The sequence below is a fragment of the Strix aluco genome, chromosome 1 (genome assembly GCF_031877795.1).
Source record: "Strix aluco isolate bStrAlu1 chromosome 1, bStrAlu1.hap1, whole genome shotgun sequence".
Classification (NCBI taxonomy): domain Eukaryota; kingdom Metazoa; phylum Chordata; class Aves; order Strigiformes; family Strigidae; genus Strix; species Strix aluco.
In genome coordinates, this window is record NC_133931.1 from 126881257 (window position 1) to 126906851 (window position 25595).

Below are 25595 nucleotides of genomic sequence, written 5' to 3' on the forward strand. Positions count from 1 at the left end.
AGTATGTAAAACAGAAACAAGTCATGGTTGTTGTGGGAAACCATAAATTTGAAATCCTTCACTCTGTGTGTTCCAAAGCAGATGTTCAGCTGCTATAAATCAGCAAAGCTCCCTGACCCTTAATTTCTTAACCACAGGATTGTGCCGAGAATTTTTTTGCACTGAATTTAGTTAAACTAAATAGCATTATTCTAGCTATTCTAAGAACTACAACACCCTCTAGTGGTCAAAAAATTTTTATTCAGATATGGTAAACCACTTCATTTCAATGATCCGAAGCAACCACTGGTTGCACTCTTCAAAACGTCGAGCTTGAGTGCGTGACTCACACTTATATGGTCTATAGAATAAGTTATATATAAGCTATAACGATGTATAAAATCCTATGATTGATTTTGGTGTGATGACAACATTCCGTAAAGAGGAAGTAGTAATTCATCTTCTGATGAAAGACCCATCTCAAATAAATTCTGAATTTGCAGCAACTTATTTATGACCTCCCCTTCCCCAAGGTCTCACTGATGGGTGCTTTTCTCAGTACTGCCCAGCATCTCCTCTGAACAAATCATTGTTCCCAATACGGTTGCCCCCTGTGAAGCTCTTGTCCTTGCATTCCTTGTGTATTCTTAAAATGTCACAAGTATGTGATACTTTTGCAGAATGCATTGCAGACACAAACGTGTCGCAGGCCCAAGGAACTCACAGACTCTTGCAGAAAGGGTATCAATATGAAAGTAGATGGGATTTCCAGCTATCTCTGTGAAAAGAGATGAAATAATGAATTTTCATAACAGATCGGAAGGACAAAATGTCATACAGGAAGAAATAGATTGTTCCAAGAATAAAAAAGCAGCAACATTTATATTAATACTTAAGGAGACAAAACAATGGTTAAGGATGGAAAATTAAACAAAAGGCAAGTGTCATTAAACATAAGTACTATAGGTGAAACGGAGATGAGAACATAAAGAGAGGAGTACAACTGTGTCAGGCTTTTAAAAAAGAGGAATTTGAAACAGAAAGCCTGAGAAAGAACAAGAGTTTAGAGAGCAAGACACTTAAATGGGCAAATGGTTTTCATTGTCACACTTGGAGAATGAGATTCCTGTCCCTTTAGTACAGACCACTTTCCGAATATCTTTTTTTCTCCTATCAGCAATCTGAACAACCTCTCAATTGTGCATTCTTCCAACACATCACCTGCTCCAGAACAAAAGTTCCCCAATAAAACTAACTTTTCCCCAACCTCTCCAAGATAAAAAGTAAAGCTGGGCTAAATACTCTGATGAAATTTCCTGCAAGAAACCAGTCCTTTTGCAAAACTGGAACTTTCCTGTCCAACTTTGACTAAATTATGTGTATTTAATTCTTTTAACATTTCAATACAATTAATATATTTAAATTCAGCTTTACTGAAATCAAACAATTCAGTCTTTTGTTTCAAATAACTCTTCAGTTTGAAATCTAGCTCACATTACTAAAATTGATGACTCTATGCCTTTTAAAAATTTAACTGCATTAACTAGCTCTTTTTATCTTTTTTTCTGTGCATTGTCACTGCTAGATAAACTCTGCAATTAACCAGAGGGTAGTGACTGCACAGCAAGTTATTAGCCCATTCATGTAGCACTAAGCTTGTCTGAGCCACTTGTAACTAATAATGTCAGAGATATAATATTAGCATCACTGTGTTGGTACTTGACATTCTTAATTTAATTATATCCCTAATAGTCTTAATAATTACAGACTTTTTCTTGACAATTACAATGCCAATTTTTTTTCCTTTTCCTCCTAAAAATTGCAGTCCATAATCCAAAGGTGTTTGCTGTGAGCCATACACTGAGTGACCATATAGGATAATGGATGTTTAAATTTTATCTGTCTCTGTAAGATCATTTTATTTGAAAATAATAGAGAATCTCAGTATGCTTTGGGAGGGGGAAAAAAGACTCTTGTCTTGAAACAACACGAAAATGCCACGGTAACTTGCAGAAAGTGAATAAAATAATGTTTCTAAAATAGTCCATTTTCTGTCATACTTTTTTCCACACTTAAACTTACAAATCTTAAATGAAATGCAACAGTGAGTAGAATTGTTATGTAGCTTGTACTATGAATACAGGGGGATTCACTCACTGGTGTTTCCGCAAATGATGGAGTTATAGCTCCAGCAGTTTTAAACAGCTTACCTAAAACTAAACCATTGTCCATAGCATTAAGATACTATATATATGGTATATATGCAAGAAAGAACTCTTTTAACTTGCTATATTGAGTATCACAGAAAGTTGTGATTCTCCAGGAATTCCTTCCCATTTCACAAGGATGTCAATCCCAAACATTAATGTGCTCAGGACAATCAGTAGCTTGTTTTATCTCATCGACAGATTCCAAGGGCAAATATCTACCAAAAAATTGCCCATTTTCTCTTTTCTGTAATTTCAGTAGGAGTCAGTCCTTTAAGAACTTTTTCAAATCTAGCAATTCATCCTTTAAAAAGAGAAAATAAACAACATCAGCACTTTCTGTTTCTTAGACTTGGAGTCTACCTTCTCACAGAATCTGGTGCTGATGCACAGGTCAAAATGTAAGTTTTACCCTCTTCTCAAAACAAGGAGGCCTAAGGACAGACAAAATGAACCCTGCAAGTCTCAGAGCCATAGTTATGCCCCTTGGTACCTGAAGAATTTTGGTTTTGTGCCCCAATTTCCCTCCTCATCTTCCTGCTGGCAGAAATCAACTTACTCTGCCCATTCACTGGATTGTGGGGCCTTTTCCTTCTCCAGGCAACAAACCCTGCAGGGTTACCCCAATTCAGCATGGGGACATGGAGCAGATGAGCATGACATTGTGTTCTTTTCTCTTCCATATAGTGTTTCACTGGCTGACCTAAGCAAAAAACAGGGATCAGTGTCTCTCTCCCCTACCACTTTGTCATCTCTGCTACTATAATTACCTTTAACTGAGAACAAACTGGAAGAATCGATGTCAGCCACAGTCCAGAGCTCACCTCTGCTGCAACGGAGGGAGTAATCAGCATTTTGTAAATTGGCGACATTCATTATTCCCCAGACACAAATATGTAAACAGAATTTTGAGTACAATTTGTGATATCAAAATTCCTTCTCAGAAATCATGCCGAGAGCAAATAGGTATGTAACACTTCATGTTGTCCTATAAACAAAGTCCAGATACATTCACACGAGTAGAAAGTTAGATATCCAAACAACAGATAGACAGCTAAACACTTTTGTGATTTGGTTCAATGGCCTTTTCTAACCTACCACAACGTTACAACTTCTTAATAACATTTTTTCTATATAGACCTGATGGTATGATTTTTGTTTTGGTGTGGGGGTGGGGGCTAATTAAAAGGAGTAAACAGAAAAGGCAACTGTAGAGAACTTTAACTGTAATACTTAATTCTACCTCCTCACTAATGTCAGAACAACTCAGTTGTACACAACCACTGTGATTCCCTGTGGAGCTTATGCACTAAGTAGCTTGGCATTTATTAATATACTTGTTTTTCCTACCACCCAAGCCAGACAACGCATTTTTAAAGCTAAGACAAAGCTATGTCAGTGTAGATGAACTTCATTGAGATTTGCCTGGCAAAAATGTACAGCGTCTGTAACTTGTATTGCTGTCTGTCAACAGTTCATAGCAGTAAACCCATAAACTCCCAATTAATCCAAAAACTTTCATGAGTAGGCTTAATTCTTAAAAAATACATTAAGTAAACCGAATGGGGCTGCACATATACAGAGTATATGCTTATGTTCTTTACCTTTTCCTTCCTCCTGTAGTGGAGAACTGTTCTAGGATGTTACAAATCAAAATCAACAGAATCAAACTAAACCAAGTGAGTTTGGATTAGAGATTAGAAAAGAGAGAAGAGTAGTTGCTATGTTTTCCTAAAAAAACAAAACCACCAAACCAGTCTGTAGAGGGAAGTAACAGCATTTCACAGAGAAATTAAAAAAAAAAAAAAAAAAAAAAAGGCAAATAGTGCATATTATTTAAGAGGAAAAAAATAAAACTTGCAGATACTTTTTAAAGTGCACGTTAAGTCACCAAACCAGCCACATGATGGCAGTCCAACATTTCAAAAAAAGGAAAAACTTGTTCATTTAATAGAAACTATTTGAAAAAGTAGTTCAAATCTGTGCATGCTACTTAGAATATATCTAAGCAGTGCTGTAGAGCAGTGATTTTTATTCTTTCTTGATTTGCATACCTCTAAACATTTTAAGGAGGTAAAGACTCAATATGCAGAGAAGTCTGCTGTCTTATTTATCTTCCATGAAACCCTGACTTTATAGTACAGTTTGTACATCCCAGAGTCCACAGAAACAAGATTTAAACATTGTTTCATAATTTTAGAAAATACTATTTCCATGTATTAGTGTGCTGATTTGCACTCTTTGTTCAGAATTCAGACTCCAATCCACATACATTCAGTTTCTGAAATACAGTGCAAGTCAACCTGATATTAGGCCTGACTGAGCTCTTAGTTTCTCCCTTAATGAACAAAACCAACAAACTGAAAAAACGGAAGTCCTCGTACATTCCTAATTCCAAAATACCAGTTTTCTCATATGCTTTTCTCTTAATCCTCCTTTTTAGTTTCCTCCTCACTAACTGCAACGCAGCTACCTACATAAATTCACACACGTATCTTCCAGTCCAATTCTTTGGTATGCATATGCAACATTTCACTAGCTTACGAATGCCTAAAAGATGATCAGCAAGAGATCAAAAGTCATAACCAATGACATCCACAGCCTCATTTGCTCATATCCACTGTTGTTTGCTACAGCTGACTATATGGTTTGCCTTTTACCATTTATGTTAGTGAGGCTAATGATTTCAGTGGTATTTCCAAAAGAATTTCCTAATGCTTTTCCTAACCAGCACATGGCAGATTGTTCCAGTTGGCACATATGCCCAAAATTGCTCCCTTGTTCCCAGATTCATCTTTATTTGTCTATATTGAACTCCATGTGCTGTATGTCAACCAAACCAAGATGGGTCAAATTGCTTTACATCTTGCATCTCTCATTACTGTCTTTGCTTTTGTCAGTATAGTGAGCAATTCTGAAGACATTTTCTCCTATCTACTTTCAAATTATATGGAGCAATTTAGCAGTATCAGAGGTATACAACAGTCAGTAGCTGGAAAGACATTTTAAAAGTTAAACCATTTTTACACAACACAAGGCATTAGCCTAAAACCTCACCATCACTGCTACACAACAAAACTGCTAGTACACCAAAATGTGGCTATTTGTCATTCTAACTCAGGTTCGAAATATAGATTCAATTTAACTTGATATTGTGATTATACAGGAGTATTAGCTGTTAGCTCACCCGTGGGTCTATAATCAAGATGCATGGCTGATAAGCATTTTTCCACTCTATGATGAGAAAGTAAACCTGCTGGGCTTATTTAGAGCATGTTAAACTGCAGAACCTCTTCAGGCTCACAACTCCTGAGGTTGTGACTGAACTTTTCCATACACCTGTCTCAGTGTGAGTACCTGTTTGCACCCATGAAATCAAAGGACACTCTCATTCTAATTAATTTCCATTTGACAACACACAAATGATCCAATGCAGCAGAGAGGGAAATGGAGCAGGAGCTTTTCCAGCCTTTTGGTGCCTCTGGGTGGTGCCATCCAACTCCTCTTCCACACAGCAGTGGCCATCATTTAGTTGTAGGTTCAGCATCCTTGCTTTACAGTGCCTTCTCCCCTCAATTTTCCACTTGTTCACAGAATTGCTTTTTGGATTGCACCCCAAGCATTCATGACAACGTAAGTTTGCTTTCTCAGAACAAGCCCAGCAGCTTGAAGAGATGGGCTAAAACCTGCAGTTCTCTGCTCCTCATAAAGCTTGCCTATCAATGGATAGTCTGAACTTTGCTGAGCCAGCTGACTTACGCTTGCACCATCACACCATTTTGATAAATATACTTCTCTGAAATATTTCAAATGTATATGCCATATTTTAAAATATATCTTTAATATTTCCCTCCTGCTCATGGGATGTTTACAATTTCAAGCCTGCTATACCTAGTATTAAACTCAGAGTACCACAAGAAAATTTGCATTTTACTGCACAATTGATTCAAAACACACACTAACTAACAACATGATGGCCTTTATTATAGTATGTACAGAACATGATTTTGTTGTTATGATGCCTTTAATTCTAATTAAATTATTTCCATTTGGAGTTATTCTTTATGCTAGAAATCAAAAAGTGTCCATTATAAGCATTACTCATGCAAATCCAGAATCCATTCTGTTAATCAACACTGAAGAAAACTGATGGCTTGTCAGTAATTATTCAGAAAATGCTTAATTGTGCAAGTATTTGAAAATGCTTAAAAATCAGAAGTACAACCACACCATCTTCTGATCAATTTGTGGTACTGTTACCGTTTTGGCTTACATTTCCATATGTCAGAAAGCTTACAAACACCCTGATATTGCCTATTTTCATACTTAATTCAGACTGATTACACGTTTCAGTCTCAACGTGTGCTCCATCTCCATAATAGTAAGTGTATGATGAAGTGGGTGGGCACAATATTAAAGCTCAATTTCATCTGTACGCCACATGAAGAAGTCCAAGTGGCACATACAATAATTTCACCTAGAAAACTTTCAGATTGAAAGCTTTTTTTCTAAGAGAGCATCCTTAATCCAGTTTTGTCTGTGGTAATGGTTACTGAAGAACTTTAGTAAAGTCTATGTGAATCTTGTGCACAACACTGACCACAAAACATCCGTGAATTCCCATTCAGATGGCAATTATCTTTCAGGGAAAAATGGCACTTATCTTCTATCAAAATACCCAGTCTTTATTTCTAGAATCTCTACTGGAAAATAAATCATTACTAAATTAGATAAATTAAATTTATCTTCCAAATCTGAATCTTCTCACGTTCATGGATGTCCATCTAACACCACTCCTAAAGAGTTTTAAGAAAATCATATGGCTGCCTTTCATTCTTCATTTCAAACTACAGCATGAATATAGGTACTGCCAGGTAAGAGAGGGGTTTCTAAAATAGTAAAAATATTTCGTGTATATATCCAAGCCCTACATTTTACCTATAGGTTAGCGCTTCCACAAGACACTATACAACTCCATAAAAGAAGCTTTCTAAATACTTAGTGGTATGATTATGAATTCCTGAGATCTCTTGGTATTTCAGCCCACAGGCAAGATGAGGAGTCTTTACACTGGCTACCGCCTGTCCCACGTTAAGCCTTAGAGGACCATCTTCCCTAACGCCACCGTCTCCTCTCCAAGGCCGCTCTGTTCCGCTCAACTTCCAACAAAGCGTCGGGGGCTGCCCGTGCCTGACAGCCGCTACGCTCACCCAGCCGCCCCCCCGGGGCCATGGGCCGCGCCCTGGTGGCACGCCTCACTGCCGGGCCGCGGCCTCGGTGCCACCGCTGCGCCGCTCCCCCAAGCAGCCGCCGCCGCTACCCGCCCCGGCCTGTTCCTTGCGCCGGCGGAAGCACCGGGGCCTGCTGGGGAAGCGGGGAAGAGGCCGCCCCGCATGCGCAGCCCCTCGAGGCGCCCGGCGAGGCCCTGCCCCCTGCGCGAGCGCCCCGCCCAGCCCCGCCCTCCCGCCCGCCCGGCGCGGCCCGGCCCGGCCCGGCCCCTCCCTCCCTCCCCTCCCTGCGCAGGGGCAGCGGCTGCCACAGCAGTCTCCGCCGCCGGGAGACGCCTCGCCCGCCCGGCCCCAGGGCCGCCGCCGCCCCGTCATGTCCGAGGCGGGACAGGAGCTTGTCCACCTGGTGTGGGGCAAGAAGGCCGGGCCCCGCGGGCTGGCCGACACCATCTTCTGCCGTTGGGCGCAAGGTACTTGCGTGCGCCGTGCCCCGGCCCCGCTCCCCGCCCGGCCCGGCCCGGCCCTTCCCCCGGCCCGGTGCCTGCCCGGCCTTCGTCCCCGGGGGCCCTTCCTCGGCCCTCGGCCCGCCCCGTTGCCCTCGGCCCACCTGCCCGGGCGCACCCGCAGCTCTCCCCGCCGCCCCCGCGCGGCCCCGTCTCGCCCGTCTGTCCGTGTCCGTGTGTCTGCGGGCGGAGGGAGGCGCCGCTCCATGGGGCCGGGGCCCCTCCGCGCCCCTGCGGGTGGGGGCAGCGGTAGTTGGTTGCGCTCTGTTCCCGTATCACCCGCAACTCGGCGTGTGGCCCACGGGAAAAATGATGCAGCAGTTTCACTTGCTAAATAATATTTTTTGCAGCTTGGCCGCCTCTTGCCACAAATCTTCAAAGGAACGTAAAAGAGTAGGGAAAGAAATGTGTTTCTTAAATATATTTCAACAGCATCTTGTGCCGTTACTTTACATAGCTCGTGGAAACATGAACATAAGAGTTGCCCCTTTTTTTTTTTTTTTTTTTTTTTTTTTTTGCGAAGAACGTGGGAATCACAAATAGACTTAGCAAAAGCGGGGACAGGCTAGGGACAGAGACCCACAGATTTTCTTTAAACTGGTTCTTCGGTGATTGAAGCAGGTGCATACCATCTTTAGGACATGGCAAGCAGCAAAACATCAATAGCCGTGGAACCTGGGGTATTTGTAAGATATTTTTTACATATTTAAATTGTGCAACCTACACGTAGTTTCTTCTTGATGGTGCTTTTCTGGTATTTTTTCAAAACTGCAATTGCAAGGTGTAGTACTGAGAATTACCAATAAAAATGGTATGCAAGAAATCAGTCAGTGTACCTGTCCTGGCTGAAAGAAGGGAATAATAGCCTTCTCTATAACTTACTATGGACTTTGAAGAATTATAGTAGTGGTTATAAAGATCATTCAAAAAAAAAAAATCCCTAATTCCTGGAGAAAAATCACAAATGATAGTGGAATTTATAGATTTAAAAAAAAAAAAAATGCATTCAGGTCTCAGGGTAAAAGTTGGCTGAAACAAAAGGATGTTTTTAGTATTCTCTGTTCCTTGCTTTTTTTTTTTTTTTTTTTTTTAACACGAGTGATACATAGTTTCAATGGATGCATGTGGGGTGTTGATTTGGGAGCTGTGCAGCATCTCCCCTGCCCCAGGACACAGAGTGCACTACCAGACGAGATAACTTGGTGAGAAATATTTAGGGAAAAAATGCCAAATTCCTTCCAAGTTCTAGAATATAAGCAGGCCTAGTAAAGCCATTACTTTTCCTAGTGAATTGGTTATTTTTACTGAAATATAATTACTTTCTGAAATACCTCAAGTTTTGGTAGAGTGTTGCTGTTTCAGTACAAGGTTTTTGCAAAGTCAACAAAAATAATTGGTAGTAAAAAGCTTAATTTTTTCTTTAGCTGGTAACATTACATTACCAGAATTGACACTTTCAAGATAGTTTGTTTGTATATGATATTTTAGCAGTTTCAAAATTTATTGAAATGTCTGTTGTAGCAGCCCACACTTGTGATCCTGTGAAAGATTGATGGCAAAGGCCTTTCATGTTCTTGGTGGCTCCTGGAAAGGAGCTGGTATTTCCTGTCTGTCTTCAGGCAAAGTCCTGTAGCTATACTGTGTGGTGTATCTGTTCCCTTCTCTATATCCTCTTAGATATAGCCAATTTTGTGTAGTAAAAACACACAACACTAAGTTAGTGTGTTGTTTGGAGGTGCTATACTGGGAATCAAAAAAGTCAGTCTCAGTCCCCTGTGTTGAGTTGCAGCATGATACATTTACCCAACTTTCAGTTTCTATTTTGTTAAAGAAGTTCTACACCATTTACCTACTGCAAAGGAGTCTTGTCAACACTGACTCATCAAGATCGGAAAAAAAACCCAGACATAAAAATCAAGCTTTCTTATTTCCAAAGACTTCAAAGTTCAAAAGATAGACCCTTGTTTCACATCATATGTGCAGAAAGTATCAAACTACTAGTTTAGTGTTGGGGGTTTTTATGTGGTGTTTTTTTTTCTTAGAATGTAGAGCCAACACTGGTATTTATTTCAGATACTTTTTGAATGTTGTTTCATCCTTTCTCAAACCCTTTGGAGGTTGAGAACTATAATTTACATTTGGAAGTAAAAGTAGAGAGTAGGGAGATTGTTGAATGGAATATTCGAACCAGTCAGTTTCTCAATTAAAGATAGCAGTGTTCTGGGAATCCTCATCATGCACCAAACTCCTTAACCATCATATTTGTTTGGTCAAAACTGAACACAGACTGATCTGTGGGCAGTTAAAAGAACTGCCCTAGCTAATGTGGATATGCCATTTGAAGTTAGTGACGGTAATTCCCTCAGTTTGCTGCATTGGCAACTTTAAATATATTGCTTTGATTCCTGACTTAACAAAAGCATGGCTGCAAAGCTGTTGTTGCAGTTGGGGGGGGGGGGGGGGGTAATAGAAATTTTTTTCTTTATGATTGCAGCAGAATTTGCAGTTTGAACTTTGAATCCCATTTACCACAATCCTGAAAGTGGACCCAGAGGAATGTAGTGCAAAGGCTCAGCCTGCACTTCGGTATTTCCTGGCATAGGTAACGATGACTTGGGAAGGAGTTAGGAGAACTGAACAGTGAAGAAACATACCCATGTTAGGAGTGATTTTCTTCATTGATCCAAGAGACAAATTCCATTCATAAAGCTGCTCTTCAGATCATCCCTAAGGCATGCGGCATCAGGTCTACACAACTATGAATGTCTGGCAGTTTTGAGGGCATTATTCTTTCAGAATTACCTAAGCGTTTTCTCACTGGTCTTTGGAAAGAAAGATATGGGACAGTTTTACCAAAACAGCTATTTAACTTCAAAAGCATAACGTGAAGGTATTAATACTACAGTTTGCGTATGTACTTATACCTTACAATGTAAAAAGGTCTGTTTTATCTGGATCCTCTTCCAGCTTCCAGGTAATTTGACAACTCTCCTTTTCCTTCTCCCCTATTATTTCCAGGTTTCATTTTTTTACATGCCTGGAACTCTGTTTCTGGTCTAGTACGTTTAAACATCACCAGATTGGCTTTTATTACATCCTTGGTTGAGGAGCTAGGTCCTACAGTACTGTTGTTAAGTCACTGGAGCTGTTAATCAGGAAGAAAAGCAAAGCGTTCTTCATTTAGTATTCACAGTTAGGGTATAGACAAGTGTGGATTACGTGAACAGCTGGAGGAAGTGGTTACACCTGTTGGGCCACCTCTGCCTCCTTGTTGCTGCTTGTCTGCCCTAAGTATTGCCTCTTCAAATCTTTTGGTGGAACTGCTTTAAGAAGTTTCTGCTTCACCGATGCCAGGCACACTTAGCAAAGTCAACCTTGAGAGTGGTTTTCAGGTCATGGTCTGTGGACTGCTTTTAAGGCATCTGTGAAAATTAAGAAGTTAAAAGCCAAACTTGCTGCCAGGAGTTCGCACATCATGTGGAAAAAATACTGAGGTCTTCAAACAAAGAAGTACTGATGACTACCGACTTAGAGCTTTTGTTAAAGTAGAAGATGTTGCTTCTGTTTAAGTAGATGTTGCTAATTTCTGCCAGTAGGAAGTGGTCTTTCTTGCGAAGACAAGCCATACTGCTATTAAATGTGAGACAACTAGCTTTTGGAAAAACATGGGGGACGAGCTACCTAACAGCCTTCTCTAGGGAAGAATTTCTGTTCTCAATTTTATACTGTTAGGCTTTTTTCTTCCTTTCTCCCCTGGAGTGGCATACTGGTTTTGAGGTAGTGATACTGCCTTTACAGACAAAATAACCACATCTTGCTGTTTAGACAGACTTGTCAAATCCCTTTCTATTGTGTATGAGATTTAAATGTTTATTTCATGTACTTCTGTAATGCAAAGTTGTCTTAAAGTAATGAATTCATTCTGAAGGACGCAAAACCTCTTGTGAAGCTTGCTGAATGAAAAGTTAGACTTTGGGGCAGAAATACAGTTTTTTGAGGGACTGTGTCATTATGTGTAAATAACAGCCCTTTCAGCACTGTTAAACTGAAAGAAGAATAGAAGATACTACTCACTGTAAAAAAATGGGGTGTGAACATGTAAGTTATGTTGTTAAGAAGATGGTATCTTATGGCTGATGTAGTTGGAATACACATAGAGGAGGAAGAATTTGAAATGCCCTGTAACACAGTTATCTACATAATTAGTGAACACTAAAACTCTGTGCTGCTGCCTGGGCCCAAAAAGGAGTATCTGAAAAGACAGTGTCCTTACTTTAAGAAAGGATGTGGTGCTAGTGAATCCATTCTTTACTCTAGATAAGGCTGACAGGCTTAAAGAAAATAAAAGGTCTTGAGGAGTACTCACATAGAGAGCTCTTACCAGGGTACAGATTCAGAAGTTCCAGCCAAATTCAGAAGTTTCACAGAGCTGGTTTGGTTTGATTTGGTTTTTTTACAAAGGTGTGAAAAAAGGTAGACACGTTGGAATCTTACCTTGTTTTCTGGCAGCTTGTTGCCAAATTTAGTGGTAGCCTACTAGGTAATTTGGATACTTTCCTCAAACCCTTCCAAGACTTCCTGGCTCTTTATCCACAACCCATTAAGTGGAGTTTTGTTGTGGAATTGCTGTAGTAAATGTTCCTTTCTTTTTGTGTGTGTGGGGAAAAGTTGTTTTGTTTGAGTTTTCCCACAGAAAATTTCAGAAGTTTCATTTTACTATGAAAATACACTTTGAAAACCCAAAGCCATACACAAAATGTGTTTGTTACTCTACACCCAGCTCTAGAGAAAGGATGAAACATTTAAGACTTGTTGTAAACCTTGTACTTGGGTAGTAATGGATTATTCTAGTGTTTCTCTCAGGCAGTTCTTGTATCCCAAAAGAGAAAAAGAAATACAGTTCCAGGGTGAGAGGCTGATTCAGCAGAGAACAGGACAAAAAAAAATGAATAGAGAAGCATCTTTGTAGGTAGATTGGATCAGAGATAGAGCAAGTTTTTTTTCTAATATATTAATATTGCATGCTCTTTAGCCTCTCCCCATGTGTCTTTCATGCAGCTAGAATTGGTTCTTTCACAGAGTGCAAACACTGAAGGCATACATCATCGTTTGTAAGATGACAATGTTACTAATGTCTAGAGTGTCTTGGATTTAAAACAAATAATTTTTAGAAATGGGCAAATAATTTTAAAATGCAGGAAAGTGGTGGGGTGGTCATAATAGAAGAACGAATGGGTTTCGTAGTGCTTTGGACCATGATGTGTAGTATTAGATGAAACACAAGAGTAGGTAACTAAGTTATCTGTTCATTTTGGCAAACCGTATGTAGAAGAGCTAAGAATTAGGTGTAAGAAGAGAAATATGGGCCTTGGTAAATGCTAAGTTTGGGGAGAATACGGAGAATAAAACTGTCTTGTGTGATTAATAGTAGACAAAGGATATAAAGACAGATCTGAGAATATAATAGTCACCATAATTCAAAATATTGGGCAATACACTGACTACAAATACGAATCTAGACCTACTTCCCCCCCCCTGTCCCCTGCCAGAAAGGTTAAAGCAGTAGTGATGTTGAAAAAATGGGGTCAATGAAGCATTTAATAGGGTTATAAATGACAAGGAAGATGAATGATAATGATACTATTTTATGTTTCTTACAGGTAAATGACGATAATTATACTCATGGATAAAAGGCAGGCAGATTAATTAAAAAAGATGATTTTGGCTGCATTACATCTATTTTGCTCTTGAAATTTTAGCTTGAGTGAAAAGAACTGTGTGATAGATATGACTGGTTAAGAGTGAGAGTAAGTAGAATTAATCTGGATCAGAGATGCTAGTCTTAGTTGGTAGCTTAAAGGTTGGCCAGGCCACCTATGAATCATAAGGAAGAGCATGGAATTGATGGGTGTTTATAGAGATTGCTCAAGATGTGATTATTGTGGAGGGCAAAAAAGGTAAGTAGGTGTGATTGCAGGCTGAGGTAGACTTGAACCCAGCTGGACTTCAGGCTGCTGGTTTCTGAAATTTTACCTGAGCTGACTTTCAGATTTTGTAGACGTTTTAAGAAAAAGAGCAAGACCAAAATCCCTGAAGCCCATTTCTTTTGCTTAAGAGTTTTTAGAACCTTGATGTTTATTAAGCATTAAGAGCATTTAGATTAAAGAAGTTAAGTGTTCCTTTAGGTATTATATATGTTTTTTTCCCTGTGGTTGTATTCTGTCAATTTCCATGTAATACCAGTTTTGCATTGTCTCTCTCAAATTTGTATTCACTTTGGTGGTTCATACTTGATTTTCTTTATTTTTAGGAAGCAATTTTGAAAAATAGGGCAGGGTTAAGCTGAGACAGTTCATGCTTTCTGTAAGAAGCCTGAAGAATGTGAAACAAATTCAAGATTTCTTAAGTGTGGTTTAATGGTACCACATCCAAGTATGTTGTTTTTCTGCAGTGGCTAAATCATTAAAATGACTAAAACCTATTGATGCAGTGTGCTTAGATGGCATGCAGTAATGCTTCAAAGTAGAGGGAGACTTACCTTTTACTATGATAAGCCTGCACAAACTAATTCAGAAGGTTTAAAAGAGTGGTGATATGTCTGATTGGGGTATGTTAACAGGGGAGCGAAATGATGCTAGTGCAAACTTTGGTTGAAGTATGGATGAATGGAGCTTTGTTGTTACATTGGGTGATGCCAGATCTAAGTATGTAGGCTTGACGTGCGTCTGGGTTTTGAATATAAAATACATCTTTGTAATGCATATTTGCACATTCAATTAAAAAAAAACCCTGTAGCCTTCTGTCAGATACAGGGGAAACCCCTTTTTTTTTAAGAACTATGGCTACATTGATCCATCTGGAAAAAAAAAATCACATTGTTGTTGAACAACGATCATTTCTGTGGTGATATATGGCCTACAAAACATGCAGTGGTCCTCTCTTGTGCTGCTTGGGATGATGTACTTGTCATGCAGTAATGTGGAAGTCTGTATTGGGGGGATGCGTTTCCCCAGTTGAAATTCAGATCTGGGGGTTAGGGGTGCTTTTGACATGGCAGCATGTAGTGATACAGAATTGGAAAAAGAAGTTGTGGGAAAGAGGCACTGAATATTCTTTCCACTGAGACTGACACTGCTGCGAAAATATGCATGTGTATCCTCTTTCTCCCTGCCCCCACTTGCTTGTGCTTGCTGCTGAGTTGCTGACTGCAGTTGCATGGTTTCTAGATTACATTGAACTAGAGTCACTTCAGCACAATCTTATCAGCGCTTAAAAGGATAATGCAAAATATCACTCACTGTGAGTAAGTTGCTGTGTGTCAGTTTCATCAAGGTAATTGCCCATGTACATGCATTTATCTACGAGAAATGCAAGCTATGAATCACTGTATCTTGAAGACAGGTTTAAGGGCAAGGTGGTAACAAACAATTTTGCAGTAATTGCTCCAGCGTTTGCTCCATTATGTGACTGTAAAATAATTCTGAAACACAAAAGCATTGAAGATGGAAGGAGAAAATAGATGATCTTGCATCTCAGTAAATACAGCGTATCTTCTGTGAAAGAACACCATTAAGAGGCTTGCTTCAGTGGTTAAAAGTGAATATTTGAGTTACTCAGCATATTTCAGTCTTAATAGGCAGCACTGATAGGCCAAAAATGAGATCAGTGGGAGGCATACTGTGCCTTCATAGGGAATAGAAATGTATTATGCATGTTCAGTAAAGGTTCAAAGGTGGGTTTTTTTTTTTACATATGTGAGACAATGTTATCTCTTACAAAAAATTTGAATAAGAAATAAACTGTAATAAAATAAAAACTAAGGTTTAAGTATCTGGCCAATTGTGCTCTAATGACAGTTTTACTGTTAAAAATCCATTTGTTTCAAACCCTAGCTGTTGGCCCTTTGTGGTCATTATTTCGTTGCTGAGATAGATAGTTCATTTCTGTGCTTTCACCTGTATTAGTGACTTTTTTCTTCAGACAGTTTAACCACATTGTGTTAGTACCCAAGGGAGAAAAAAATCTTGAAAACTTACCTAATCTTTGAAGGTGAATAAATCAGGTGTAATTTCTATTAGGGAAGGAGTATACATAAGCACCTGCTTGTTTACCTATTTTACTAAATACAGTCTTTTTTTCATTTTACAGGATTTGTGTTTAGTGAATCTGAATCAACTGCATTAGAACAATTTGAAGGTGGCCCTTGTGCAGTGATTGCACCTGTGCAGGTAAGATGCATTTATTACAGGAATGGTTCAAAATTAGTAACCCCCAATTTGTTTTTTTCTCTAAACTAAAATAAATATTTAAAAAATTGCAGATCAGTTAATTACAGTGTGGAGGAGACAAAAAACTCAGTAAAAAGGCAAAGATGGGCTGATTTTGAACTGTAGTTTTTGCAGAAGTGAATTTGTTTGAGGAAGTGCAGCAGGTTGATCCAAGCAGAGGTAACTTTAAAGTGGGGAATGCCAGATAAAGGGAGAGAAGTAAAAGATCAGATAGAAATGTAATCCTAATCTTTTCTCATCTATCATCCCTGTCCTTAAGAAAGGTAATATCTGTCACACTGGCTGCTTTAGCAAACTGTATTAGAAATATTTGAAGCAATCAGTTTTCAAACCTAACAAGGTTTGCTACGTGAGAAAAGGAGAAAAGTTACGCTTTCAAAGTCCTAGTTAGCAGAATAATTGAAGTATGTCAGGTGAATATATTTTATTCCGGATACATGCTTAGGATTCCACTTGTGCTTCAGATATGCTCAACCAACTGTGATTGTGATATCTTTGTTTGTTTGTTTGTTTTCTTGCATCACTGTATCTCATAGGCTATGTGCATACTCTTTGAAATGCTGTTTCTGTGGCAGTTCTAATTGCTGTGTAGATACATGCATGACCTGTAGGCTGGATCCATTCTGCTAGAGCACTTTGTCTAATCTGTGACACTTCCTCCTTTTCTCAGGAGCACCCTGTAGAGACAGGCAGACATTGAGTCATGGGCCAGATTACTCTTTTTGGTAACCCGCTCTTGACTCCTTGCACACAGATCAAATTCTGCAGGTATGTCTAGGTCTGAGTTCAGGCCTTGTCCACTGATAGGTAACATATTAAAGTCATGTAGCAGAGTTAATCTCATCATGATCTGGAAGGTGTCCGAGTCAGACAGCTGACATTGTGGAATTGTTTGTATCTCTGGTGTGTGTAATGTGATAGTTCATAAAACCTCTGTTATGGTTACTTCAAGACACTCTAAACACCGGTCCCACCAAAAGACTTGTATCACAGGAAGGAGCACCACTTGCTTAGGTCGTAAACAATCAATAGAAAAATATTTTATTATGAGTTGCACTCTGTAACGTGGTTCTGTCTAGTTCTGTGGTCTTAAAACGAGATGTAGAGTGTCCAGTCTCTGATGTTAGAATTACAAGTCTTTTATTTGGGCAGAGTGGAGAGACTAAAGATTAGGACCAGCTGGCTCCTTAAAGGCAGTGTCAAGTCTTTACCATATCATATGTTCTTATAGACAAGTGTTTTTCCAGTTTTACATGTAGTTCAACGTTTTTGAGATTAAATAGTTAAGGCATGTTCCAGCTGAGTTCCAGCTTGGGAAGGACAAAGGGATCAAACAGATCTTGCAGTGCCTACTGCTGCTGTGAATTACTAAAAAAGGTGTGCAAAAGATCTGTGATAAGACAACAGGCTGAGTCTGTCAGGGAAGAAGTGAAAGTTTAAGCAGCTGTTTTTAAAGTGCTGTAAATACCTGAAACAGCATCTAATAGAGTAATTAGAAAGACCAAGAGTCTGCTTCCCAAAGTTTGTTCTTTCATTGTTCCTTCTCTGTAACTTAGAGTATATTTTTTTTTATAATTGCAGCATTAGTGTTGATGAAGAGCAAAGCAGGGATATGGAGATGCGTAGGTTTTCTTTGATCTGTGCATTATGACTTGCAATAGTTAAGAGGTAGGCTTTTTAACTACTAAAGGGGTTTGAGTGGCTAGATGGTATTACTCATCAGTTATATTGCAAAATATTTGTGCCTCTGTTACAGCAGCCCTGTGAGTCTGGAGATGTTTATGTAAATATGCACTCTGTGTATTTGAAATGTACTTGAAGTTCAAACTCAATAATGTTGAACATAGGTATGAGGCCACCTTTGTAGTTAGTTTGAATGGGAAAAATCAGTAAATAGTGCAAGCTCAGGGTCTCTTACTGAACAATAAGCAGCTTGAAACCCTTCTAATAACATACAAAAATGCTTTGGTATAGAGCTTGTGACATGATGTAAAAGTTGGTGTGTCTCGTATTTTAATATTATTTTATGCTTTGAAAACAAAGGCATTCCTTTTGAAGAGGCTTTTTACCAGCGAAAAGTCTACTTGGAGAGACTGTCCAGGTACTGAGACCTCTTTTTTTTCCTCTTTATTTTTTCTACTTTAATTATTTGTAAAGCATGTCCTAGTACAAAATTTTAAAATATTTTACACTTTCTTTTTGTGTAAGTGTGCACCCATGCCATTTGATGAGGCTGTGGTAGTGGGGTGACCTTGACTGGATGCCAGGTGCCCACCAAAGCAGCTCTGTCACTCTCCTTCCTCAGCTGGACAGGGAGGGAGAGAACATAACAGAAGGTTTGTGGGTGGAGATAAGAACAGTGAGAGATCATTCACCAATTAATGTTACAGGCAAAACAGACTCAACTTCGAAAAAGTAACTTAATTTATTGCCAATCAAATCAGAGTAGGGTAATGAGAAGTAAAACAAATCTTAAAAACATCTTCCCCCCATCCCTCACTTCTTCCTGGGCTCAACTTCACTCCCAGTTTTCTCTACCGCCTCCCTCCCAGTGACATGGGGGGACAGGGAATTGGGGTTGTGGTCAGCTCATCATCCATTGTTTCTGCTGCTCCTCCCTCCTCAGGGGAGGACTCGTCATGCTCTTCCACTGTTCCAGTGGGGGGTCCCTCCCATGGGAGACAGCTCTCCACGAACTTCTCCAACATGAGTCCTTCCCACAGGCTGCAGTTCTTCATGAACTGCTCAAATGTGGGTCCCTTTCATGGGCTGCAGTCCTTCAGGAACAGACTGCTCCAGCACTGGCTTCCCACAGGGTCACAGCTTCCTTCAGGCACATCCACCTGCTCCAGCTTAGGGTCCTCCCCGGGCTGCAGGTGGAGATCTGCTCCACCGTTAACCTCCATGGGCTGCAGGGGCACAGCCTGTGTCACCATGGTCTTCACCACGGGCTGCAGGGGAATCTCTGCTCTGGCGCCTGGAGCACCTCCTCCTTCTCCTTCTTCACTGACCTTGGTGTCTGCAGAGTTCGTTCTCTCACATATTCTCACTCATCTCTCCCACTGCAATTACACAGGTTTGGTTTTTTCCCCTCTTCTTAAATATGTTATCCCAGAGACGCTACTACCATCACTGATGGGCTCGGCCTTGGCCAGCGGTGGGTCCATCTTGGAGCCGGCTGGCATTGGCTCTGTCGGACATAGGGGAAACTTCTAGCAGCTTCTCACAGCAGCCACCCCTGTATCCGCCCCACTACCAAAACCTTGCCATGCAAACCCAATACAGAGGCATACAGTATGTATACTACGTGTCTCTAAACTCCCATTTGTGAGATCTACTCCTGTCCATAGTACTTCTGTGTTTTATAAATATTTGATTGAAATCTGTTATTGGGAAAGGGAATGGATTAGTAGTCATATTAAAACACATTTTTCTAAAGACAGCTTTATAATTATTTGGTCCAGTATAGTCAAAGAGCAATTAACGTTAATAATTAATAAGATAAAAGTAATAAACTCAGTTACTTAGATTACTGTATTAAAAAGATACTAGTAGCTTATGTAAGACACTGATTAGCAGCAATTGAACTCATGTAGGTTTCTGATCTTTCAGAAGAGGAGCAGAAGAACCTTCTCTGTCATACATTATGTGATATTTTGGAAATGGCTTGCTCTGATAATTCTGAGTCGTACTCTCTGGCAACGTGGATAAGAGGAAAAACAACTGAAGAAACTGCTAGTATTTCTGAAAGTCCTGCAGAATCTAGTCGTCAAGAGGAACAACCTTGTAAGATGTATTTCTGTTCTAAATTACCCATTGCTTAGTGAAGTATTACGGGTTTTTTGAGGGGCCACTGCTTTTTATTATTACACAGGTGGGGTTTTCACCTTTGTGATTCCATTAGCAACAGATGGATTTTTGTCTGTTGTAATTGATTTGTTGATCCTTTTTGTCAAAAGGAATGTGCTATCTATCACTGGAGTTCTAACATATGTGTTTCTCTTGAATTTAAGCAATTTCCGTAATCTTTTGAATTTTATTTTGTGATTTATTGGACCTGATTTTGATCAATTGAATTTGGAAAAATCTGCATGCTTCCTAACACTGGAGGAATATTTTAACTTGTTGCTTTATTTCAGAAGAGCTTTGGTAGGAAATTCTGCAAAGCTTTTTCTGTTCTGAAATATTCTGGGTCCCCTCTTACAGAAAAGTAAGCTTTTTTCCCTATATTTGATTCTATGCAGTACCCAAACAGCTTAATCAAATCACCTTCTAGTAGATTAACAGAATTTTTTTGTAGATTAGAATTTTTTGGTTACCTGTTTTTTGCAAACGTCTTGATTCCTTCATTAGTTACTGACATCAGGGATCCAGTGAACGTCATCTGTTGTGCTAAGATATGGCATCCAGTCATATTTAATTGCTGTGGAGCCAGTGACATGGAAAGTTTATCTGTCAACACATAATCATTGAGATGTGTGTTTATTAATCTTTTAATAGGATATACCTAATGTTTTAAAAGATAAGCTGCTTTTTCTTTTAGTTTTTGTTCCCAGTGTGTCCCTTAAGAAGTATGAAAAACTCTTCACACGAGAACATGCTTACAAAGGTGCCATCTTTTGATGGAAGGAATATGTTATTTGGCAATTTGTGGCATAACTACAGAGAAAGAATTCTGCGAGTAGGTTTATACGTGTGCAGCTAGCTATAGCAATTAGTAGTGCTGGAGCTCTTTATGTTACAAGTCATCTTCATCTGCTTCTATCAAATGCTCCATGTGCTTTAGAAGGCTTAAACAATAAGAATTAAAATGTTACTGAATTGAAAAAACAGGAGGTCACCACGTAAGAGTTCCAAAGTGAGCAGGTTTTTTATTAAGAAAAGGTATTATGCAGACAGTTGTATCTACAACTTTTCTGGTTAAAAAAAAAGAAATAATCTTCCTTTGCAAGATAATAAGGCAGATCTAACAGTGAAGTTCCTCATTTCTGTGGATTTTCCAGTTGTCTCTGAAGCTCTTGCTCATATTATGAAGCTTCCTTTGAAGGAAAAATGAAGCAGAGCCTAGTTATCAATAGGCTTTTACTGTTCTGTTTATTAATATATTGCCTTATGCTAAAGAACCTTTTAACTGTAGAAAATGTTCAGCAGAAAGTCTTTTTAAACACACACCCAATAATTACTCTCAACACTGACACTTAATGAACTAATCCGTTCTACTACATACCTACATTTTTCATATTTCTGTACAAATCTACAAGTTCTGCCTGACTTGCCCTTAATGCCATGGAATGTGCTTAGGAAGAGCAGGGTACATTTACCATGAACAGTCTGCTTTTGTCATGGGCAACGTTAATCTCTTTCGTTGTTCATATTCTGTGTTTCCTGCTAGACACTGAATGTACCTCTTGTATATACTCTACAGTTCAAACAGTATTTTATCTTATAGCTATAATGCAATACAGTTCCTGATTTAAGATACATTTGTTAGGGGTTTTTTTCTTTCCTGTCCTGCTATTTAACTATAGACCAGCTTCTTGCCTGGTTAGACTTGGGACAAAGATGTGAAGAAGGTATTGTTAATAATGCAGAGTTCTGTTACTGGTAGTGCAAAGGAATAAATGATATCTTGCTTGGTTGCTGTAATCAATAAAAATAGAAACGGGCATTGTCATAGCTGGCGAGTTATGTGTGTGTGGGAGCATTACAGATACAATTCCACATGGCAGGCTACTGCTATTTGGGAATTGAATATGGGAATATATAATAAAATCATGAAATATGATTAGACACAGCATGATAGAGTATCATTTTAAAGAGTTTCTATACAATTGTATTTCTCATACAGTTTATGTTCTATTGCTGTTTGTTCTTCTCTCCACTAAGCACTGTCTTTATTTGAATTGTGTATAGCTACATTTCTCTTTAGAATTTCTACTTCTTTCTCTTTGTTTCAAATAGTAGTTCTCTTACCATTTCACTCTGTTCTGTAGTAACAGAATGAAACTGCCTATCATCCTGCTGTGTGAACAAAAGGTGGATTCGAGCACACTTGCTGAATGCAATAGCATTTTTCATCTGCTTTTGTGGTGTATACCAGTGACTTGTTGTTGGCCATGCATTGGCTGTAGTAGTGCAAGTTCCCAGGTTCAAAGATCGCTTTATATGATTTAGTCCCTCTAAGTTTCTGCTTACAAAACATATGTTCTTGGAGGCGGGTTGGATCTTGTAGCATTTTCTGCAATTTAGATTCCTTGTTCTATATTTTTTTAAAAATGTCTTAAAATACATTTTCTTAAATCTAGTTTTGTATATGGTAACCTAATTTTAGTAATTCCTCGTAGTTTTTCAGAAGGCAAAACATAACACTCTTAAGATCACTGCTGCCTTATTTCTGAAGTAGAAAATGAAAGTACTCTATTGCTGGAGAAGCAGTTGTGCTTGCACGTAGGTAAATCGAGTGCATCTTTCAAAATACAATCAGAAAGGGCATTAAAAGGCCTTTGGGGAATTCTTGTGGGAAGAATTGATCCGTAATATAGCCCTAATGGCTTCAGGTCTTTAATGAACTGTATGCAATCAAATTCAGTAGCTAGATCATCAGACATTATTTAAATATTCTGCATTAAGTGGCCTTTATCAGAATGCAGATCTGTCTGTTTTGTATATTAGCCTACTAGCAGGAAGATAAAGTCCTTATAAACAGAGGACACTAAAGACTGCTACAGTCTTAATATTTGAATGCCTGTAGAATTTGATAATTACACAACTGACAAGTGTAATTTCCTTTTGGTAAAAGAAAATTTGATTTTAAAAGTTCATTTTGTCTCCTTGGTTTGGAAATGTTGTGAGGGGAACAAAGGTATAAAGCCTGTGTTGAACTTGGGAAGACACTAATGCTGTATTTTTTTTTTTTTCTGTCTTGGGCACAACACTTGAAAGGCTGTTTATCCATTATTTAAAGAAAACAACGCAAATTTATTTAAAACCAGGATGTGTACCACTGTGTAGAATAATTCTACTAATTTGTAATAAAGAACCATTAAAAGGGGGGAAAAAACCACCAGAATTTCAGTAACAGAAATGTATATTTGAAGAAAAAATACAGCATACGTACATTGATAAAATGATCCAAATAATCATGCTTGCTGTTCTGGGAAATAATACTTCTTGTTGACCTGCAAAATTGTATCTATAGTATGCATATGCTTGATGACTTTGTGACAGCCACGTTTTGTACAAAATCAACAGCTTAGTATTTGACAAATATTTTCAAGGCTACACACTCCAGTGGCTTTGTGCTTTTAATAAATTGATTAGTCCAAATAGAAATGTTCTCACTAATTTGTATGGTGGAATCTTAATGTTGCGGTAAATTAGTTTATACTAATCAGTTAAAAAAATTAAATGTCAAGGGAGGATTAAAAATTATAATTAAAGCTTGAAAGTATACTAGCTTGCTGTGTGTATCTTGTGTCATTTTTTTGCCATGTGTAGTGCTGAAAAGTGTCTCTTGTGTATAGCTGCCTTGGCTGTCGAAGAGCTTGGCTTTGAGCGATTTCATGCATTAATTCAGTAAGTAATATGTTGGAACATTTAAAATACAGTATTTTGAAGTTACACTACTATTCACAGCCCTGAAAGGGGTATGTTGAGAAATTTTGTGTGTGCTATACCTCAGGTTAAACTTGGATTTCAAGTTTTGGTTTGGGGGCTTTGGTGGTTTTTCTTTGTATTTTACTGTTTAAAATGCAATATATTATCTTGAGCTTAAGCATTAGGCTTTAAAATAAAACTGGAGCAATGAAATGTGTGAAGTTGGCTGAATAAGTTGTGCACTTGACGTGTATGAACACAGCTAATTAAGATTCATATTTAAGTTAGAGATGTTAATCCTCAATATTTATACACTGTCTTCACAGGTGTTTCTATCTGAAATACTTGTGATATATACACTGAAAAAAATTGTCATGTAGTATTTTTCCTGATTTGACACATTAAGAAACATTTATAAAAATGTTTCATATACAAGACTGATTTTTGTTTCATATTTTAACTGTTATCTTTTTGGGGTGTAAATACAGAGCTTACAGTTCTAGTGAGTTTCAAGGTACCAGCCTTTTATTTTCACAGTGAACATTTGTAATCATTATACAAATAAATTTTCAAAGAGGAAATAAAGAGTAACAGAATTTCACATAACACTTGAGATGGAAAATGTTGCTAATTAGAACTGAAATAACTACTGCTTATTGTATCAGCAGTAATTGTAGTTTGTTCTTTAAATCCATTGTCATATGAGGAAAGAAGAAAGAGAATATAAATTTTTTGTAACCTTATCTGATCAAAACATTAATTTCCTGCCCTCTCCCTCCCACTCACCCCCTCAGTCTTTGGACTTGTGGTACCCACTTTAGTTTTTCTCAGTCTTTCTCACTGGCAATGAGTGCTCTGGCATATGCTTTTAGAGCAAGCTGAGTGATGGATATCAGAACTGACTTTGCCTTGCATACTTCGTATGCCATGTATACTTTGTTGATAATGAAAGGTAGTTTAAAAATCTCAAGTGTTAGTCAGATAAACCATCTATGGATATATTTTTGCAGATGTTTGTTTCTTCTTTAAACAAGACTTGAAATGTGCAAGAAATCTAAAAGAAAATAATATACCGAAGTTTGTGTAAGATAAGCAGAGGATGTGATCTAGTTTGAACTACTCAATTAAAACTGATGTTTGTGTTCTGAGAAGCAGTATTTACCTCTAAATATCCCAAGAAGTAGAAAGCGTATTACTTCACTGGAATCTTGATGGATCTCTTCCTTTGCTTTGTTTTTATTTTACTTTTTTTCTTTTTAAACATATGATCAGCTGGTGTTACCTTATCATCCAGGCAGCAACCCTATTATACAACCAGATAGTTTCCCAAATGTTAATGTACCACTCGTGGTTTTAAACATTTTGCTTTTTCCAAAGCTAGATTCTAATAAAATCAAAGTCTCATGGGAAATGTAATAATGACTTCAAAAGCCTGAAAGATAGTCTTACCTGGTTAAGTAGAAGGCTTTTTCCTCTATTGTTTATGGACTGAATTCTTTCAGAACACTATATAATGCAACTGTTATTTTGATGACATACAGTCTATTCACAGTTTCAGTAACAGTGTTTTGTAGAATTACTGGTTCGAGCCACTCAGCTCTGTCACAAGTGTATGTAAATTTACGGTTAGTGTTTGCATATAAAAACTATGTTCGTTTTTGCACATTGCTCCAGAATTTATCATCTTCTGATGGGTAAATACTAATGACTGTATGGCAGTTATAGTAACTCCAGAACAGCTGCTGTGTCATTCTGTATATAATGCCAGATGTACTCTGCTGTTACTCGGACATT

At 38.5% G+C, this 25595-nt stretch overlaps 1 protein-coding gene and 1 long non-coding RNA gene across 6 annotated transcripts in view; one reads left to right on the forward strand and one right to left on the reverse strand.

Moving 5' to 3' along the window:
- Positions 1–220: 220 nt before the first annotated feature.
- On the reverse strand, positions 221–2843 carry LOC141927659 (uncharacterized). Its single transcript, XR_012624551.1, has 2 exons — positions 2746–2843; positions 221–757 (listed from the first exon to the last, which is right to left on the reverse strand). It is a non-coding gene; the product is annotated as an uncharacterized LOC141927659 (long non-coding RNA).
- A 4853-nt stretch (positions 2844–7696) lies between these two features.
- The window catches only part of MINDY3 (MINDY lysine 48 deubiquitinase 3), a 60471-nt gene continuing 42572 nt past the window's right edge, over positions 7697–25595 (forward strand). The window contains exons 1-6 of one of the 5 annotated variants that reach the window (XM_074834842.1): positions 7756–7884; positions 14228–14349; positions 16066–16145; positions 18249–18306; positions 19818–19991; positions 23729–23780. In XM_074834842.1, coding sequence (XP_074690943.1) covers positions 14334–14349; positions 16066–16145; positions 18249–18306; positions 19818–19991; positions 23729–23780 — 380 coding nt within the window. In that variant the 5' untranslated portion in view covers positions 7756–7884; positions 14228–14333. Of the gene's footprint in view, positions 7885–14227; positions 14350–16065; positions 16146–16875; positions 16974–18248; positions 18307–19801; positions 19992–23728; positions 23781–25595 lie in introns of those variants that run through there. The other 4 variants (XM_074834871.1, XM_074834851.1, XM_074834833.1 and 1 more) reach the window with 4 other exon arrangements.